The 21,900-nt window shown below is 37.1% G+C and overlaps 1 protein-coding gene across 1 annotated transcript in view; it reads right to left on the bottom strand.

The window, feature by feature from the left end:
• CACNA2D1 (calcium channel, voltage-dependent, alpha 2/delta subunit 1) overlaps positions 1 to 21,900 on the bottom strand; it is a 560,165-nt gene that overhangs the window by 106,902 nt on the left and 431,363 nt on the right. The window contains exon 11 of the mRNA XM_006834341.1: positions 7,504 to 7,662. Coding sequence (XP_006834404.1) covers positions 7,504 to 7,662 — 159 coding nt within the window. The remainder of the gene's footprint in view (positions 1 to 7,503; positions 7,663 to 21,900) is intronic.

The following is a 21,900-nucleotide window of genomic DNA, read 5'->3' as shown; positions in this document are numbered from 1 at the left end:
ATAGAAATGTAACATAAACCACATATGTCATTTTGTTTCCTAATGGCCACATGAAAAAAGAGAAGAAAGGAACAGCTGAAATTAATTCTAACAGTTTATTTTATTTAATCCAATAAATGAAAATGTTTCAATTCAACATGAAATCAATATAGAAACTATTGGAAAAATTTACATTTTTTCCCCACAGTTTTCAAAATTTGATTTGTATTTTAATATTGTAACTATAACACATTTTAATTTCAGTCAGCCACTTGGCAAGTGCTTAAGAGTCACATGCGAGTGTGGTTACTACAATGGACAACGTAGTCCAGATCTTTAAGTGACTAATATTTTTTTAAATCATCAATTCTTCTATAGTGCTCAAGCTTCTTGAAAGTCTGGTACTATATCTTACTTTTCAAAGAAGAGATAAATTTAATTTCTTGTTGTAAAAATTTGTAAAGAAAAGAGTCTGTTTTAATGATTAAAAGATTTTGTCTTATATAATTTCACCTTATTTACAAGGCTATTAGAACACTGGCACTAAGAGCTTTCAATCAAGCATTGTGAAAACACAAATACTGACTGTAGGTACAGTTTGCCAGATTCAAGTATAGTTCTTATCTTTGAAGATAATCATTCTGAAAATTTGACTGTGCCAAAAATGATATATTTTATCCTTAACATATGTTTGTGGAAGATGCCTGAAGTCCCTAAATTAAAATTCATTTCTCTGATGACTTGTCTTCTGGATATGCTTGTGCCAAATGGAAAAATTACATATATCTACTAAAGAACTTGGACTCGTGGTGTGGCTCTACAAGATCAGCACTGGATTGTGAACCACAATGTCCAAAGTTTAAATCCACCAGCTCTTCCTTGGAAACCCTATACAGGATCACTAAGAGTCAGAACCAACTCAACAGCAATTAACAAAAACAGCAGCAACTAAAGAACTTAGAGTCCTGATGTGGCATTATGGTGCATAAGCTCTAGAACACAGGTTGGTTTTAATCACAAGGTCAGCAGTTCAAACTCACCAGCCGCTCCTCAGAAACCCTATATAGTGTGGCTGTGAGTTGGAATGGACTTGATAACACTTAACAACAACAACTAAATAACTATATTATAAAAGTAAAAGAAATGGGGATGCAGCAGGTTCAGGGAAGGGTCCCAGGATTCTGACCTACATATAAAGGAATATTTATAAGTATCAAAGGCTTACTGCTAGTGCAATTTGTAGCAGAAGCAAGAAAAGTGGTGATTTCTAAGTTGTGGCTGCCATCGAGTCCCAGTGAAGCCATCTTGAGTGGGATGAAGCAGACACAAGAGCAAGAGAGAAATCCCATTGCAGAGGTCTTACCAATTGTCAGAGATAAAGGTGTGAACAATTTTTTTTTCTCTTCATTTCTCTTTCTCGGTCTGTGCAACTCCACTCTGGTGCCTAGAGGATGTGACTGAATGAGTGCCCATCCCAGCCCCGAAGGGTTCTGCTATGTAAGCCAGGGATCTGCTCAGCAAAAACCACTGGTCCCAGAAACAAAGAAGGGGGAGGAGTCAACAGGAACAACTTAAAATGAGACGCTCCTCCAAAACAGCTCTGACCAGACCTAGGCTGTTTCTCAACTAAAGGAAACACCTGAACAGTAGAGCACAGGTTAGGGGATAGTAACATCATAGCTTGGGTGTTGGGAAGGACAAGAAGGGATGAGGTGGAAGAAAAGGTAAATAGGGGAATACTTAGGTTTGTGTGAGCTAAATGAGACAGAGGTAAATAGTGATGCATGCTCAACATTGGAACAACAGGGCTCTGCGATACCGGATTCGAAACATAATCTAAATGGGTAAAAGAGGGGAAATAATATTAAGATACTTGACTGTCTTATGGATATTGTTTTCCCTTGCCTACTATTGTAAAATAGATATATGTTTGGGATAGAAAAGAACATCAGGAAACATGATTAGAGAAAGCATATAAGTCATTCTGAAGCCTGTAACTGATTGGAATACACCTAAAAGGGGTTCTAGAATTTGCCCAGCCTTTGTAGTGTATAGGACCTTAAGTGGAATCCTGAGCCCCATCCAGAGCCTTCTGAGGTAGGATATTTCCACTTGAAAGGACATGTAGACCAACCTGGAGCAGAGGGACAGAAGATATTTCTTAAAAGAAAGACCAGCAGGAAAACAACAACAACAACAACAACAACTTGCAATCTGTTTGGTTATTACAAGAACAAGCAAGCTGTTCACCAGGGAGCCATCAAGGCAAGGAATCAAGTCCCTTAAGGACAAAGGCTCCTAAAAGAATGAAACCAATGGGAACACATGAACAGTCCTGTAAGCTTACTGGCAAAACTGCATTGATCTACATGTGAGTGGAATTGGGGGAAAGGCAGTGATGAAGATATGGGTTGAGTTCAACCATATTCCATAGACTCCTGTCGACCTTGAGATGAAAGAGAGAAGAGGGAGGGCTGTTTGGTTCGATGTTTGGGGAGACTTGGGAACTCCTGAGCCCATGGACAATGACCTAGCTGTGGAGGGCTAAGAGCTAAGAGTGAAGCATCCAGCTGATATGAAGTGGGGGGGGGGGCACAAGAAAACCCAAACTTTCAGATAGTTTCTATTTGACCTTGCCTTGATGGTCTGAGAATCAGAACTCAACTTTGTTGTTGTTAGGTGCCATTGAGTTGGTACCAACTCATAGCGACCCTATGCACAGCAGAACTCAACTAGAGGAAGATAAATATATTTGATAATGGACACACCTGTAAATTGCTACAATTTGATGAACCTGATCTGTACTTTATGGAGGTAGTAATCCAAAATACCAACATAGAAGGAAGGAGTCTTCACATCAAAGAACAAACATATCCCCTCAGCATATAGGGATAGGCAACTTAGACATTGGCTACCTAAAACGGGGGAAGGGGCTATAAAGGCATGAAATGGCTGGCTTACAAGTTTTCAAGAGGTAGTTAGTTTCATAGTGTGCAGGGAAAGATAGAATCCCCACTGAGTAGTTTTCCTCTTGCTAGTTGGGTCTGATGAAAGGAGATAGGGATAGGATCCATTTGATTCAATAGTGAGTAATTGTTATCATGACTAATTGTGATTTTCACAATTTTAAAGGTAGAAGTTTTGTAATAAAAAGGTGGGAGTAGTTAATCTTACATTCCAGGAACAGACGACCTCTAGGACCATCAAGAGAGAAGAGCAGGAGAGGAAGGTGGGACTCTAACCAGAGAAGCATCAACACCAGATATGGAGGCATAGAGAGACAGAGCAGCTGAGGACTCTAGACTCATGGAAAGAGAAAGGCTGTGTGCTGACAGCCTGGATGCTAACTTGCAGAATGTGCCCTTGGGTTGTTTGTTGTTGTTGTTCAGTGCTGTAGAGTCGGTTCTGACCCATAGCGACCCTGTGGTAAGGTTTCTGAGGAGCAGCTGATGAGCTTGAACCGCCGACCTTGCAGTTCAAATGACTTTGCAGTTCGACACATTCACCCACAGCACCATACCTGGATTCCTGCAGGTTTTTGTATACATTAAAAAAAAAAAAAAAAAAAAATCAGAGGGAATAGAAGCAAATGCTGTTAACCGATGATGTATGGTGGGGATTGGAAGCTAAACCTATGTTCTCCCATGTAAACTATCACTCAATTTACAATAACAGCTTTAATAAAAGTAAAAGAAATGAGTAAAGTTTGACAGTAGGATATAGTTTTACATTTCAATTATTGGTGATAGTATCATTTTTATTGAATGCAAACATCAGTGTAAGTTAGCACAAGAGGTCTTATTGATCACCTAAACAGTACTGTAAATAAAATTATAATCAGCTTTCCTAAGAGACACAGACTAAGGGTATAGAGTAAAAGGGAAATTTGGAAAAAAATAAAATATGCTTTGGTTTCAATCTGATGATTCCTAGAAGTGTTCTTAGAATGGTAAAGTAAAGTATATCAAAGCAAACTTTCAGTGGGTTTACAGTTATCTAAGAAATCAAAAAGTCACAACAGCTGGGTTATCACAAATTAAGTAATGAAAAAAATGATTATTTCAATAAATTATAATTAGTAGACTTGTCAATTTACCTTAACATGATATTTCATAACCTACTTTGTTCCATCCCCGAACACTTAGAGAATATATATGTATATGTTGTTGTTAAGTGTCATTGAGTTGATTTGACCCCTAGAAACCCTGTATAGGGTTTTCAAGGAGCAGCTGGTGAGCTTGAACCACTGACTTTGCAGTTCAAACGACTTTGCAGTCTGACCCATTAGCCCACAGCGCCACACCAGGACTCCATATGTATATATACTAGACCCATAAGTCTGAATTGATTCTGACGCCTATGATCCTAAAGGCCAGAACAGACTGTTCCCAGGGTTCCAAGCCTATAAATCTATTTGGCTTCATCTTTCTCCCAAGGATGGGAAAAAAAAAAAGAAGTTTTGATTCATACTCATAGCAACCCTACAGGGGATTTCCAAGGCTATAAATCTTTACAAGAGCAAAAAAATCTCATCTTTCTCCTACAGAACAGCTGGAGATTCAAACTAGTAACCTTGAGGTTAGCAGCCCAACTCCAAATCCACTAAGCTACCAGGATTCCTTGGTATAGAGGATCTAATGTGTTGTTAAGTGCCATCGGGTCAATTCTGACTCAGTGATCCTAGGTAGGATTTCAGCGGCGTGGCTGGTGGGTTTGAGCCACCAACCTTGTGGTTAGTAGTCCAGTTCTTATCCTACAGTGGCATACCATGATTTCAGATATAAGATGTTGTTGTCATCGTTAAGTGCCATCAAGTTGGTTTCCTCAGAAACCTTGTTTAGGGCCATTTCCGAGGAGTGGCTGGTGACTTTAACTGCCGACTTTGTGGTTCAAATTGACATTGTGATCCAGTGCTTATCTTACAGCACCACACTAGGACTCTAGAAAATAGTATGTTGTTGTTGTTGCTAAGTGCCACTGAGTTGGTTCAAACTCAGTGACCCTATATAGTGTTTCTAAGGAGTGGCTAGTAAGTTTGAACCACCAACCTTGTGATTCAAACAAACCTTGTGGTGCAGTGTATTATTCCACAGTGGCAGACCAGAACTAGCACCTATCAAATATGCAATATATTCTTGAAAAAGAAAGACTCAATATATTTGGCAATATTTTATGAAATGTTACCTGAAGAACTAAATCACATCTTACCCTCAGGTCTATTGTTATAATAAATTATATACTTAATTCTGTTAGCTACTTGTGGTTTACAGGAGGAGCATTACAGTGGTCTACAGGAACATTACATCTTAAAGTTATATGGCATTACATAATATAAGATGATTGCAATATATGAAAGACATAAACTATGCTTCATAGTTCAGTAAGCCAAGTCATGAAATTTCAGATAATTCTTTTAAAGTGAAAAATTTCAGTACATAAAGGAAATATGGAAAGCAGAGCATGTGAGATTTAGGGAATAACTGAGAACACATTTACAAAAACTTGCACAACTACAGTGAAGGCTTTATGAGAGCTAAATCATATTTTATCAGTAGCTAGCTAGCAACAAATCTGGGAATTAATGTCGTCTCTCTAATGAGACTGTCTACAAAAAGTACATTAGGCTTGAGACACATTATCATTTCACAATTAAAATCTAAATGAGAGAATGCAATGGAGGAAATTAAAAATATGAAGAACTGAAAAGGGAGATCTAGAAAACTCTATTATTGACTCACGAACAAATTTTTATTTTATAAAAAATATATACTTCTTTATAGAGGAAGAATGCATTTCAAACTAATAATCAATTGTATTTGAATTTCAAAGTTTTGACTTGTTACGTATTTTGTAGAAACATAGAATATTTCACAATTATGCCCATTTTACCGAAGGCAATCTTCCCTGAAAACTGCAGTGCTGAACTTCTCTGCTTTCTTGACTTCTTACTCACATATATAATTGTACCTCTTAAATATCACCACTTTAAAACCAGTAGTTCCAAAACTGAACTATTTGCCCTCACATTCCCTTTATTTATTGGTGCTGTGTGGCGCCATGGGTTAATGCACTGGACTGTAAAGTCTGTTTGAACTGCAAGGTCGGTGGTTCTAGGTCACAAGCCACTCCTTGGGAACCCTACACAGGGTCACTATGAGTCAGAACAACAGTTAATAACAACAAATATTCAACTACTATCCAAGATCAGAGAGACTAGTCATATTAATCCTCCTCCCAACCTCAAATCTCCTCTGACCCCATCTTATCAATAACCCCTTACCAAACCCACATCACTTTTCCTTAATCTTTCTTTACTTCTATTTCCACAGTGTTGCTGTTGTTAGGTGCCATCGAGTCGGTTCCAAGTCATAGAGACCCTGTATAGGGTTTCCAAGGAACAGCTAGTGGGTTTGAACCGCAAGCAGTTCAAATCAGTAAGATTTCTATAATAGCTTCCTACCTTAGAACAGTCTTTGGACCATGTCATTATAATGTCATCAATTTGCTTTGTTCCTAAGTACTTCATGAATGGATACTTTTTGGTCTTTCATTTCTGTACTGCTGCATTGCTTATGTTTCATACGCTAAAACCACTTTTAAGACAAATGTGTCCAACCTCCCGCAATTCTTTCCATGTGCAATGTTGTTTTGTATTTCTATAAATTTTTAAGTTGTTTTATTTTTTTAATCTGAAATGATTTTGCCTCTCTAATCTGCATACATAGAATCTATTTGTTTGTCAAGGTTCCCATTTTAAAGAAATGCCACACTTTCCTATCTTTCTTTGGATAAGTGGAGGCTCTCTGCTTACGGCTCCACATCTGAATACCCTATACCAGCACTTTCACCTTAAACTATGAATGATGATTCAGGATGTTATTCTGGAACTTCTTGGGAGCAGACAGTGTTGTTTATGTCTGAAATCCCAGCACCAGCACCGTGACAAGAATTTGTGAAGCACGCAATAAATATTGGCTGAAAGAACAAATGAATGAATCAACCAATCTGACATCTCGAAAGCTGCTTAAAATATTAACCCAGGGAACCAAAATGTCAGATTTGCAGGAAAGACAAAAATGCAAGGATTCATCCTTTATTTCAGCCAATATGACAGCAATAATGAGCTTACTCTGTACTAGACAAAAGCTCCTATTACAGTAGTAATGACCACGACATCAGTGCCCACCCAAAAACAACATTCCCTTGGGCTTGTTATGTGGGAAGTCTCAAACCTCTGATGTACTTGTTCAACATTCAGTAATCAGCTTTTAAATGTGTTGTTTAATAGTTTGAAAATGGAAGAAAATACATGAGAAAAGTAAAATCTACATTTTTAAACCATTCAAATATTAAGTTGAAAACACAAATTTAAAAATAGCTAATGTATGATCACATTTGTATTATAAATAAATGGAAAACCGCATTAGCCATATCTTACCATAGATAGTAGCAACTATCAGGATATTGAACTCAGATACAACTATTCAATACTAAAGAGAAAAGGGAGGCATCACTGATACTTACATTTAGCAGCTGTTCAAAAGCAAAACTAAAGCCTTTCTTATAATCTGTGATTCCTTTTGCTGTGATGTTGTTCACTGCATCTTTCAGTACTTTCTTATTTCTTACATTTGCTTGAACAAGGTGTTCAAAACAGCTCACATCTTGGGCATTGCTGTTAAACTGTAAAAAGTTAAAATAAATAAATACATAATTCCCATCAAAATTGACCATATAGCTTCCATTGCATTTATATTTTATGATTTTCAATCCAGCACACTGTTTTCTTTTTCTAAAGGATAAATGAGACGACTGGTTACAAAAGTACTCAAGGGTACAATAGTAATTTCCATGTAAGCCATCAACTAATACTGTAGACCTGAAGCTGCCACTTACATTCCCAATGCTTGGGTTTTAACATTTGAGGTTTGAGTTTAATGACATTCTTTCCAACTTTCAAATTTGATGAGTATTTAGATAGAGATCAACAAACAATTAAGAATATTCAGAGCCCCAGGATGCAAGGAGAAGTTGGACCACTTAAGTCCGAAACGTACCATCTTCTTCAGTCTGAAATTGATCTAACATGCAGTCAAGATACATTGATAATAACTGGTGATTGGAATGCAAAGGTTGAGAACAAAGAAAAAGGATCAGCAGTTGGAAAATATGGTAGAAATGATGTTAGAGATCACATGATAGAATTTTGCAAGACCAAAATTGTAAATTTTGTTCTTTTAAAATGAATAAACTTCTTTTCACAACATAAATGGCCTCTCTATATTTGGACCTCACCAGATGGAACACATAGGAATCAAATTGACTACATCTGAGGAAGAGATGATGAAGTTCAATATCATTTAAAAAAAAAAAAAAAAAAAAAAAACATAAGAAGAACTGTGGATAGGTTAACATGAGAATCTGGTATAGAAATCACAGGGATTTTCACTTTAGCATATTCTTACTCATAATCACCATTCTTTCATTTTCTCCTTTTATCTTCCATTCTCTTTTTAGTCTATTTTTCCACAAACTTTTTGAAGCCCCTCATGTATTTCAGTCCTCTTGGTTCAAACACATCCCCCCTTCCATAATTGCTGTTCCTTTGTCTCCAACACTTTTCCTCATTGTGCATGCAATTCCTCTGCTTACAATTTCACCCTTTCACATATGCTGTTGCTGTTACTTACAATACTCTCCTCTTATCTTTACTAGGTTGCCCCACTTAGCTGGATTTCAGTTCTTCATCAAGAGTTTCTCTGATACATCAAATCACCCCTACAATGAGTGTGATTGGCTCTCCTTAGCTTATATGTTTCTTTTCATATAACATATCAGAGCCATACTTGCACATTTCTTTCAATGATATTTTTTAAATGGGCTCTTCCATCAGATTATAGAAGAAAATTAGAAGCCAATGAAAAATATTGAGCAATAATCATGCTTTAGACTAATATGTAAAGGAGCTGAATTTGTGTTTTAGTTTTGTTACATGCAGTTAAACTTGCACATTTATAAGGAAAAATATTTTGCTCAGATTGTTGTTGCTAAGTGCCGTTGAGTCAGTTCCAACTCATAGCAACCCTGTAGAGGGTTTCTGAGGAGCGACTGGTGAATTTGAACCACCAACCTTGCAGTTCAAACTAACCTTGTGGTGCAGTACATTATTTCACAGCGCTGCAATAGGGGGCTCCTTGGTTCAAAGAGATACTAATTGGTTTAACTAGATACTAATAAAATATTAAAATAAAATATGTACATAGAACACCCAGCATAGTATATCATATATAAAATGTTAAACTGCAACTATAATGTTTCTGTTATTATATATAAATTAAAACAACAAAACAGTACACTCAACACTGAAATCAGAAAGTATATTTTATTTTTAACTGTTTAGTTCTGTTATATACAAGAGGGCTTCAAAAGTCTGAACAAAAATTCATTCTATCTTTTTAAAACAATATTTTAGTATGCTTTTGGCAAAAAGTGTATATAGCAATTTAGGTTCTTATTCAAAAATTTCTACGCAAACTGGTCAGTGATACTTGTTATGTTCTTCACAATGCACGAACATTCTCACGGTTTTTGTTCTGGTTGTCCCATTTCCATTGGTCTAGTTTCCCTGCCTCCTTATAGCTCATCTTTGTTTTAAAGTAACTATTGACCTGGTAGCGTAGTGGTTACGAATCGGGCTGCAAACCTTAAGGTCAGTGGTTCGAAACTACCAGCCGCTTCGCGGGAGAAAGATGAGGCTTTCTTCTCCCGTAAGGATTTACACCCTCGGAAACCCTGTACAGGGTCGCTATGGGTCGGAACCGACTCGAAGGCACTTCACAACAACAAACAACATTGACCATTTAGGAGCCCTGGTGTGGCACACTGACCATTTGGTCTCATGTAGGTGATATTTTCAAGGAGTATATAGTACTTATGGGTGTTATTCATTATTTATCTGTTACTTAGCTACTGGGAGCTCAGAGGTAGCTTCAGTTGAAAGTGTGAAGACTGTCTCTAGGCTACAGTTTTGGGTAGTCTTCTAGTCTCTACCAGTCCAGTAAGCCAATTTAAAAAAAAAAAACCAAACAAACACGTTTTATTGTGAATTGAGTGAAGGTTAACAGACAAGATCATCCCATTATCTTTTAATTCTATTTTTTGAAACTACTCATATAAGATAAGGAGCTCTGGTAGCGTAGTGGTTACGAATCGGGCTGCGAACCGGAAGGTCAGCAGTTCGAAACTACCAGCTGCTCCGCAGGAGAAAGATGAGGCGATCTGCTCCCGTAAAGATTTACAGCCTCGGAAACCCTATTCAGGGTCGCTACGGGTCGAAACTGACTCGACGGCACTTAACAACAACAACAACTCATATAAGATAGTCATGAACTGAAGTCAACTCAAGAGCAACTAAAAATAACAACAAATAAAGTTAACTAATGGAAATATACAAGTGTCTCTCAAACATTAGTGCATTATTTGAAACCAAATCTTATATAAACATGACCAGTAAATTTCCCCCCTCCTATTAAGTTTCATAGTCAAAACACATGAATCAAATCTGAAGATATGTTAGGGCCAAAGAAAGTTGCCAATTTTTCAAAGGAAGTAACTTGAATTCTTAGCTTTGAAAAAGCAGTATCTATTTTTATTCTGAAGTTCTCTGATGAATAAGATTTCTTTACAAAATATTTTTGATGAAGAAGATTTTCTGCTGCTCATAGCATTTTCCTAGGAGATAAATGATGAGATGCTGAGATTTCTTTGATACACAACACATAACAAATGTCAAAGAAGCATAAAGTTCCCAAAGAGAGACTCTTGTCTAGAAATGGCAACTGCCATGGAACTTCACAGAGCACCAAGTCTCCCTGAGCCATCCTTTCAGATGGCTAGTAGCCTCCATAGTTTTCCAGTAGCAACTTGGAAGAAATACTGTAAAAGAAACCCTCACAGTGACATTCTCCTACTTAGAACTACAAAGAAAGAGAAGTGACCCATTTCATCTTTGTCTGCCAACCCTGCCTTTTATTTCAACCCTGCCACAAAAGCTTTTCTCCTTATCCTTGGTTTCGAAACTAAAGACTGTGATTAATGGCCCTTTGCACATTGTTTAGCCATAAAACATTTTAATGGGAAACATGAATATAGTTTATAATCCCCTGGGTTTGAAAAATTGTTCAATATATGAACTATTTACTATGATCTGCCTCAATTTTCTGTTTTCTCTCTTGCTTTGCATATAGGAAAATAAAACCCCTATGACTATTGAGTAGATTCTGTCTACAGCGACTCTATAAGATAGCATATAATTGCTCCATAGGGTTTCTGTGATTATAAAGGAAAGATCATGTAAATCTTGGGCTCAAGATGTATGTATGATAGCAAGAACAATAACTCAAATTCAGACCTGCCTGCTTTGGAACATAGATATTTATTTAAAATTTAAAATATTAAAGAAATTCATTACATAACTATAATACAATATATAACATATCCTATAACCTGAGTTATAATTTTAATTAAATAAAACGTAAATAACAAAAAACCCCTATATATATATATAATGGCATGAGTCAGTTCTGCCTCATGCCAACCCCATGGCTGTTAGAGTAGAATTGGAGAGTTTTCAGTGGCTGATTTTTTAGAAGTAGATCACCAAGACATTCAAGGTGATCTGAGAACATTAATGTGAGAATCTGAGCTAGAAATCACAGGACTTTCACTCTAGCATATCACCCTGCTTTCGTTTTCTTCTTCTATAGAGAGAAAGGAGGAGTCCTGGTGTGGTGCTGTAGGATAAGCACTGGACAGCAAGTTTGGCAGTTCAAACCCATCAGTTGCTCCTTGGAAACCCTACACGAGGTCGTTATGAGTGGGAACCGACTGGATGGCACTTAACAACAATAGAGAGAAAACGAGATGAGCGAATTCGTGATTTGAGATAATTCACTGCTGTTGAGTCACTTCCAATTCATAGTGATGGAATAGGACAGAGCAGGACGTCCCCATAGGGTCTCCAAGGCTGTACATCTTTTGGAAGCCAACATCTGCATCTTTCTCTCAAGGAACTGCTTGCTGATGGGTTCCAAACGCCAAATTTCATGTTAGCAGCCAAGCTTTATAACCGCTGCTCCAGAAAGGCTCCACCCATTTGATAATATTATTAAATATCGTCGAATCGGTTCCACTCACAGCCACCTGTATAGGGTTTCCAAGGAGCAGTTGGCGGGTTTGAACTGTCTACCTTGTTCAAACTGACCTTGAGGTCCAGTGATTATCCGAAAGCACCACATCAAGGCTCACCAAACCATTACAAAAGGAGCTCTGGTAGCATAGTGGTTACCAATCGGGCTGCGCACCTCAGGGACAGCAGTTCGAAACTACCAGTTGTTCCGCGGGAGAAAGAGGAGGCGCTGTGAGTTAATGCGCCAGACTGCAAAGCCGTTTCAACTACAATCTCGGTGGTTCAAGCTCACCAGTCGCTCCTTGGAAACCCTATGCAGGGTCGCTATGTGTCGGAACCGACTTGACGGCAGTTAACAGCAACAACAAAGATTTACAGCCTCGGAAACCCTGTACAGGGTCGCTATGAGTTGGAACTGACTCCACGGCACATAACTACACCACCATTACAAACTATGTCAGAGGTTATCCCAGACTTTGGCCACGAGGTGGCGACGCAGGAAAATAAAAGGAACGTGAACAAAGGCTCTGATCTTCAAGATCTTGGTTATGCTTAGGTTTGATAAACATACTTTCTGTTGAAAAAAATATTTTTTCCTTGACTTTTACACTTTTTTTTCCCCATAGTCAATTGGAAAACAAGAGAAGATTATAAAGAAGCAAGCATAATTGTTGTCTTAAAACAAACATATAGATGATAACCAGTTGATTATAGTCCCAATTAAGAATGATTTCAAGGTTCTTGATCTATTGCCAAATTGTTTTCTGGAAATCTTGTGGCAATTTACAGTATATTTGTGTCAGTTTCACTGCACCTTTAGAAGCACCGAATAGTTTTTACTTGCTAAATTGTAAGTAAAAAGGCGATTTCACTATTTTAATTACCTTTTCTTGATTGCTAATAATATAAACTTTGACATATATATTAATTTTTATATATTTTATTGATTGTCAGTTCTCTTCATTAAGTACTTGGGTGAAGTAGCATTCTCTCCTCTGAAATTATCGAATGACACCATATTATTTGATCCATTCCATTTTACCAACATTGGGATGTGAACAATCCATGCAATGTTTTTAGGAATCATGAAGCTGATTTCTTGGGAATAAGTTTTCTAGTGGTGTTGTAAAATAAACATTGGACTGGACAGCAAGGTTGTTTAAAACGCAAGGTTGGTGGTTCAAGCTCACAGCCGCTCTTCAGAAACCCTATACAGACAGGGTCGCTATGAGTCAGCTACACGTAACTGTAACAGCAGCAGTTAGCCTGAGGTTATGACTCTGTCTGGTTCAAGAATACAGAGAGAATGATAAACAAATATGATTTTTTTTTTCAGGCTAAAGACACAATTCTAATTTTATAAAAACACAAAAGACATTATCCTGATAAAACTTGTTAGAAATTTTTGATGTCTATGTAGTACTTTTCTTTTAGCACAGCTGTGAATGAAAAAGATTAGAGTCAGTTGAAGGAGGATAACATGCCCCTTCCCAAAGGCATCCGTACCTATTAATACAGCTAATATTTAATGATTGAACGTGATCCAGGAACTGATACAGAGATATTTTGGCAAAAGAGAGAGTAGCTATGTACTCAAAGAAGTGTGTATGCTTAGGAGACGGGAAGAACAGGGAGACACAAATTAAACAGGACTAATACGACGGGGCTTCAAAAAATTCATTGAAAAAATCCATTATCTTCTCATTTCATTTTTTCACAAACATTTTGAAGCCCCCTCCTACATATATAAAATATAACTATATAAAATATGAGATGGAAAGAAATACTATACATAAAAGAAAGCAAAACAGAGTAACAGAGAATTACTGCAACTAGAATGCTCTTGGCGAGGTACTAGTCAGTTGTGGCTTCTCTAAAAAGGTAACGTTTGGACAAAGACCAGAACCGACTGTGGGGATAAGCATGCACTTATCTAGACTCAGAAGCATCAAGACTCATAAGACTGGTGAGTTTGAACCGAATACTTTACGGTGCAAAGCTGCCTTTCAGTCCAGTGCATTACCCTGCAGCACCACACCAGAACTTCCAATAGAGCATTAAGAAAAATTTCATGAATAAAAACATATTGCATTTAAAAATATAGTATACAGGGTGCAATAGGCATACATTCTAAAACTAACATTAGAAGAGGGCATGAATTGTGGGAAAAAGCAAGTGGCAATATTTTATCTAAAATTTATAAAACCTTAGGCATGATGATTTTCGTTTTATGACAAAGCCCTTCACAATGGAAGACACATACACACACAAAAAGTTACTTTAAAAAATTGTTCATATCGGAGGATATGTTTGTCAAGCAATAGTGTGTGCATCTATTTTCTCAAAATCCTGTTTAGTTTACTCCCTAAGGAATTTTGCTGAAATGATATTTTGCTATCCCACATTTAAGAGTAAAGTATATACTTTATATTAGTAATTACCTTAATAGAGTATGAGTTATCAGTTTTATTTCTTTTGAATGTTTATCCTGATAAATAATTAGGAGCAAATATGATAAATTTAAGTCTTTAGTGCAGGATGTCCCAAGTTAGTTTATCTATACTCAAGATTAAGTGAGTACTTGAAAATTTAAACCAATAATAAAATAGTACACATCTGTGCTTACTGGTAATAGAGTTTTTTCTCAGTCCTTAAAGTCTAAACAGGAACCCTGGTAGTGTAGTAGGTTAGGCTCGTTGGGCTGCTAACCACAAGGCCAACAGTTAGAATCCACCAGTTGCTCCACAGGAGAAAGACGAGGTTTTCTGCTCCCGTATATATGGTGGCGCTGTGGGTTAATACACTGGACTGCAAGGTCGGTTTGAACCACAAGGTTGGTGGTTCAAGATCACCAGCCACTCCTTGGAAACCATATGCAGGGTTGGAAATGACACTTAACAACAACAACATACAGGGTCGCTGGACTCCTGGTGTGTTGCTGTAGGATCAGCACAGGATTGCAAACCACAAGGTCAGCAGCTCAAATCCACTAACCGCTTCTCGGAAATCCTACATAGAGTCGTTATGACTCAGAATCAACTTGACAGCACTTAACAACAATATGGGGACGCTGTGAATCAGAACTAACTTGACCCCTCACACAACCACCACGATTACCAAAGTCTAAGCAAATATGTCAATAACTTTTATAATTTTTAAAACAATAACAGTCACAGAATAAATGTATTCTCACTTCACTTTGAAGATTACTTTGCTACTTCTAAAACTGCATGTTCAACTAACCTCTAAATATCAAAAACAATCATTACTACACCATATAATTAATGGAAAAATATTCCTCATGCTTGTCAACACCTTCTAATAAACTTTCCTTATATCTATAAAGTAATTAAGTTATCTTCCACCAAGTTATTTTTTAAAATGAAATAACCTTGATTACTTTGTACTGCTATTATAATACTAGTATTTGCCCAGTCAAATCTTTTCTTCACTATCTATGATTTCTTTCAATGCAATTTAGTCCAAATAATTTTTTAAAACACCCATCTTAACCTTTAAAATGAAAAAACCCATGAATATAGAAAGAAGAGAATTTTGACTTTTAATGACCATTACTCCACTATTTCTTCCTGTTTTGTTTTTTAACAATCCAACAAAAGACAATGGGCACAGAATATAAATATTCATAAAGATCCACAGAGTGGTAGTTCTATGAATTATCTGGATGCTAAAATATAAGCCCATGGTAAATAAGATTAGTTATAGCAAGCCCCAAAGAAACATAAGCATATTTTGGAGTTCTGGTGTGGCTCTGCAGAATAAGCACTGGACTGCTAACCACAAGTTAGGCAATTCAAGCCCACTGAATGCTCCTTGAAAGCCCTATACAAGGTTGCTATGAGTCAAAATCTACTCCAGGGCACTCAGCAACAACAACGTCATCTTAGAGGAGCCCTTGGTTTAAACGTTGGGCTGCTGATCACAAGGTCAGCAACTGGAGTCCACCAGCTGTTCCCAGGAGAAAGAGACGGCTTTCTGCTCCCATAAAGATCTGTAAGTTTGGAAATCCTTCATAGGGTCACTAAGAGTCTGAATTGACCTGATAGCTGTGAAAGGTAATCTAAGGTGCCCTGGTGATGCAAAAGCTAAGGAGCATGGGGAGTAGATCACTTAATTAGATATGAAACTTAGTAATGGTGCCAATGCAGATAAAATGTGTAGGCTGAATGATTTCATCATGTTTCTTTACTTGATATTGTTGTTGTTACTTAATATAGACCAACAAATATTGGTCCCCAGATCTTGTACTCTATGGAAAACAAATAACTTTACAATCTTTAAACTATCATATTCTGAACAATCTTTTTTAAAAAATACATAGACACATGATTGCAGACTTTCAGAGGTAAGTCCTCTATGAAATCTGCATTTGAAGGAAAGTTTCCAGCAGGATTCCTGCTTCACTATGTCCCCTCACTTCTTAGTTTACACTTGTATTTATAGACTGCCAATTCTAGAACTGTCTCTCCTACAACTAATAGCAAAGATACTAGATGAAATTATATTTTGATTACCTTTTTCTGGTGACTTATCAAAGGTAGCATTTTATAATAACCTTGAATTAGAAAAGATTCTGTGGTTAGGGAGTGGGGGGGAGTGGGGAGTGGGGAGGACGATCTCAAAGATCCTTAACATTACCATAACATTTGCACATAGTTCTCATATGGAAGTTGTGGCTTTATTGAAAAACATCTTCATATGCTGCTAACTTTTAACATATTGTCTGCAACTGGTATGCATTTTCCTTTTAGCCTCCACTGGCTTACAGTGCTATAAGATTAACAGTCTCAACTCCCTCATATTCATAAGCACATTCCACTTCCTCTGTCAACATTAGCAATTTCCCCTGTCAATCAGAGCATGCTGTGATTGAATTGCTGCTCCTATCACCTGCCATTTACTTCTGCCAAAGCACATAACTGGATTAGTGGGAAATAGATACATTCTACTTACATTTAAGGTTTCGCTACCAGCAGGCTTCCTTTCTACAACAAACAGCTCTTGGAGATAGTAGAAGCACCAGGAAATGATAAAGCATTAGTTCTGACATTTTATACATGATTTAAGCACCACCTTGCTATTCTTTTTTGAAAAGAAGACAATTATGAATATACACCTTAAAAAGAGAGACTGCTTGTTTTTTCTGTCTTATAGGACTAGGAAACTTTGGAAAAAATATTGAGGCAGATTGCACCATTACTCTTGGTATAACTAATGTAATTTGAGGAATAAGGATGAAGAGAAATGAATGGGGGCTTCATGGAAAAATTACAGTTATATTTAACTATAGAACCTCTCCTACATTTCTTCAGTGCCTTTTTACTATGAATCTCTTCAGTCTTGAAAGCTTAAAGTTGAATTATAAGCTTATACACATTTCCAGTTTTATGGAGACAAAAAAAACCCCCACATAGCAACCCTCCACAAATGTACACATTACAAACACATTTTCAAGGCTTTTTTTCTGAGTATTTTCATGTCATTAAATTACTAAATTTGTATTTCATGAGAAGTATCTATCTGTTGCAAACAAAAATATAACTCTAAGTTTCTCTTACTAAAATGTTTTATAAATATTAATTTAAAAAAAAAGAAAAAAGAAATCAATTTGTGATAATGTACCCTCCAAATTAAGCATGACAAGTTAATAAAATTGGAGACACTATTGTATATAGTGAGGAGCTCTGGTAGCATAGTGGTTACGAGTTGGGCTGCTAACCTCAAGATCAGCAGTTTGAAACCACCTGCATTTCATGGGAAAAAGATGAAACTTTCTACTCCTATAAAGATTTACAGCCTTAGGAACCCTCTGCAGGGTCGCTATGTGTCAGAATCAACTTGACAGCCCATAGTAATCAACTCCATTGTGTATAAAGTATCAGTGTGAGTGGCACTGAATATTATAGGAATATAATCAAGCCTATCTGAAGTATGATTGGTATAACAGATATATGGTTTTGACCTGATTGTAGAATTTCTTTCTTTTAGTGTATCAGCGATAACTAATTTGTGAACTTTATATTTTACTTTAAGAGTAAAAATTATACTTTGGGGGCATTAAATTTACTCAAATGATACAGCTGTACTCCAATCCTATCTTCCTACTTTGGAAAGTTACTAGAACTCTCTCTACCTATACTTCCTCATTTGTAAAATTACGGATAATAATATTACCTGTCTCACATGGTTGTTATGAAGGTTTACAAAAAAAGCACTTAGAATATTTCCTGCTACATGAGCAGTGTTGAAATAATGTTAACTAGAAATGATATTAACTAGTAAGCACCCATGACTAGGATGTCATTGAAGATTAATGCTCAGATATGAAAAACAATGAACATATGTCTACTTTGAGTTTTATTTGCAACGGTTTTCTAAAAAGAAAATCTATGCCTGGAATAAAATCATCCCTTATCATAATTTAGTAAGTAGTCTTTCATGAAAATAAACTAATGCTTATTCTAAAATAACAAAATTAAACAAAATTACAATATTAGCAAAAAAAAAAGTCACAGTATAGTTGACAAAATGTTTTCTTATGTAATAAACACTGTAAAGAAGTGTTGTTAAGTGCCTTCGAGTTGTTTCTGACTCATTGTGACTCTGTATAGAGTTTCTGAGGAGCAGCTGGTGGGTTTGACCCACTGGCCAAGAGGTAAGCAGTCCAGTGCTTATCTTACAGCACCACACCAGCATTCCAGAAATAACTGTTGTTGTTGTTGTTGTTAAGTGTCATTGTGTCCATTCTGACTTGTTATGACCCTGTAAGTGCTTTCTGAGGAGCAGCTGGTGGGTTTGAACTATTGATCTTATGGTTCAAAGTCCAGTGCTGATTCTACAGCTTAGCATCAGGAATCTGTAGAAATAACTAGAGTAAGGTAAATCAAAGTACACTAAGCTAGGAAGCTACTCCTCAGAAACCCTATACAGGCTTGCTATGGGTTGGAACCAATTTAACAGCACTTAAAAACAACAACAACAAACTAAGCAACAGGAGAAAGGAGAGGATTTACAGCCTTGGAAACTCTGTACAGGGTCACTATGAGTCACAACCTACTGGACAGCACTTAGTAACAACAAACTAAGCAAGTCAGTAATACTAGGTGCTGAGACCACTAATGCATTGTTCAGGGCCAGAGTGGGTATATCACTATGACTTCACCTTCATACAGTTTCCTGAAATATTCACCTTACAATTTGTGAGGGTTGTGCACCTTCCAACATCACTCTGCTTCCCTAGTTTTGAATATATAACTGAGGCATTTACATAATTTTCCACATTGAAGTGTATTATTTCCAGATCAGCTGTAGCCCCAGTTCCTTCTGTCCATTTGCTTTTAGTTTACAGTCAAGCTAGACTAAGTGAGGATGCCCACGCTAAGTAAAACAGCTGCTGTTGGATAATAAAGTCTGCATCAATCCAGTCCACAACATCCTCAAGGAAATGCTTCATAATAATTAAGTTTCTTTAAATTAACAGGTTTTTTTTTTAAAGAAAATGCATCATTGAAAAACCAATTTTAGGAAAAGAAATGAACTTTATAACTCATCAGGCATTAAGAATGCCAACGTCAACCTGATATGGTCCTTTATTTCAAGTAGAAATGAATCATTAGTAGTCAGCTAAATTTTGAAAGGCTACAATTAAAGTCATTGATAATATTTAATCATAACATATTCAAAAACATTTATTACTAGTGCTGTTAAGATTCTGGCGGAAACAATTGCTTTTGGTGTCCCATTCATATATCCATATATGTTGTTGTTAAGTGTGTTTGAATTGTTTCCAACTCATAGCAATCCTGTACAGGGGTTCTGAGGGGTGGCTGGTGGGTTTGCACTGCCAATCTTGTAGTTCACTGTCTATTGGTTATCCTACACCACCACCACAGCACCTCAGAGCTTTTAGACAACAAATAGCTGAGGTTTAGGCCTGGCCTTCTTGGAAAAGTTCAGTGTTTGTTCCAGGAAATAAAAGAGAATGTAACATCTGCCTAATAAGAATCAGCAGATATTGGAAGAACATGATGAAGAATGAATCATAAAGGATCTTGAAACAAAATACAACTAGTGATCAACCTGATGTGAAGGAACAGTAACCTGAGATCAAAAAATATGTTGTTGTTGTTGTTGTTAGGTGCCATCAAGTTGGCACCGATTCACAAAGATCCTATGCACAACAGAACGAGATACTGCCTGGTCCTGGGTCATAAATATACGCAGTGGTAAATGGTTTGGTTGGCTGCTCAGGGGGCGTGGAAGGAGTAAGACTAGAAGAGTCCTAGAAAAGAAGCCCAGACAAAAAGTCTTAGAAGTGTGGATGGATCCATGGGAGTAACTACAAAATGTACATGTTTGTCTGACATCAATGACCAGTAGAAAGAACTTATGACAGAGAAAGCACTAAACATTCAAGTAAACAATATGGTTTGTCCATTGGAGGATATCCAGTTTCTGCTGTAGCTAGCATGTTGTTTGTATAATAAGCTCATGAACTGTGCACCCTGGTGGCGATATAGAGGATACACATAGGCCTAAACAGCTCATTCTCACTGTATTTGCTACACCTACTCCAACTGGTAGCAGAGAGGATTATTGGCTGGGCTGATAACTGCGAGGTCAGCTGTTCAAATCTACCAGTAGCTCTATGGGAGAATGATGAGGCTATCAGCATTAGACACGCTATACAGAGTTGCTATGAGTCAGAATTGAAGCCACGGCAATTCACCACCACCACAATCACTGGTAAATGAGCAACCTGTTGAAAATAGTGCAATGTTAAGTCCTCAACATGGTATCACCTCTCAAAATTTGTCACTACATGGCAAATTGATTATATTTGATCTCGATGTTGTTGTTGCTAAGTATTGTCAAGTTAATTCAGGGCTCCCAAGGGTTGGCTGGTGTGTATAAACCAATGACCTTGTGGTTAGCAGTCCAGTGCTTATCCTACAGCACCATACCAGGATCCATTAGAGCTCTTAGGTCTTGGGAAGCAAGACCAAGCCAACTGTTTTGGAGCCAATTCTGACTCATAATGATGTTCATAGGCCTTGAATGAAGGTGAATTTTGCTTTTCTTATTATTCATATATGTTATTGATACATTCTGCTGCAGGTTAGGCATTAGGTTATTCATTGAAAAGTTGGCAGTTCAAATCCATCAGCCACTCTGCAGGAGAAAGATGTGGCCATGTGCTCCCACGAAGATGTGCAGCCTCAGAAACAGCGCATAAAGTTACTATGGGTTGGAATCGATTCAATGGCCATGGGTTTCAGTATTTTTTCTTGCTAGGGGAGCTGGGGTGGGCAAGGATTATTGATACCCTTTATTATAAGTTCCTTTCCTATACAAAGTGATTCATCTAGATTCCACTAATCTCTAAGGTTCACACAGTGTCAGACTTGTCATAATGACATTCGGTTTAATATCTCCTCAAACCACACAATGCATTATATTGCAATGGGGGGGTCCAATAATGAACACGTGACCATAGGATCCCCTTGGATATATACTGCATCACTAGAGATTGGCAGCTTGATAGAACATTTTGATAATCTTTTACACATGCAACTAGGACGCCAACTTCCAATGACACTTTTGGTTTCGGTTGTCTTTTAAGACTTAATTGTACACAACAACAACAACAACATGGTTTCGGTTGTCTTTTAAGACTTAATTGTACTTCTGAGAAATCTGTACCTAGACCAAGA

The sequence above is a fragment of the Chrysochloris asiatica genome, unplaced genomic scaffold, assembly GCF_000296735.1.
Source record: "Chrysochloris asiatica unplaced genomic scaffold, ChrAsi1.0 scaffold00010, whole genome shotgun sequence".
In the NCBI taxonomy this organism is placed as follows: domain Eukaryota; kingdom Metazoa; phylum Chordata; class Mammalia; order Afrosoricida; family Chrysochloridae; genus Chrysochloris; species Chrysochloris asiatica.
Note: the sequence above shows the minus strand (reverse complement) of the source record. Positions and strands in the feature narration are given on the sequence as shown.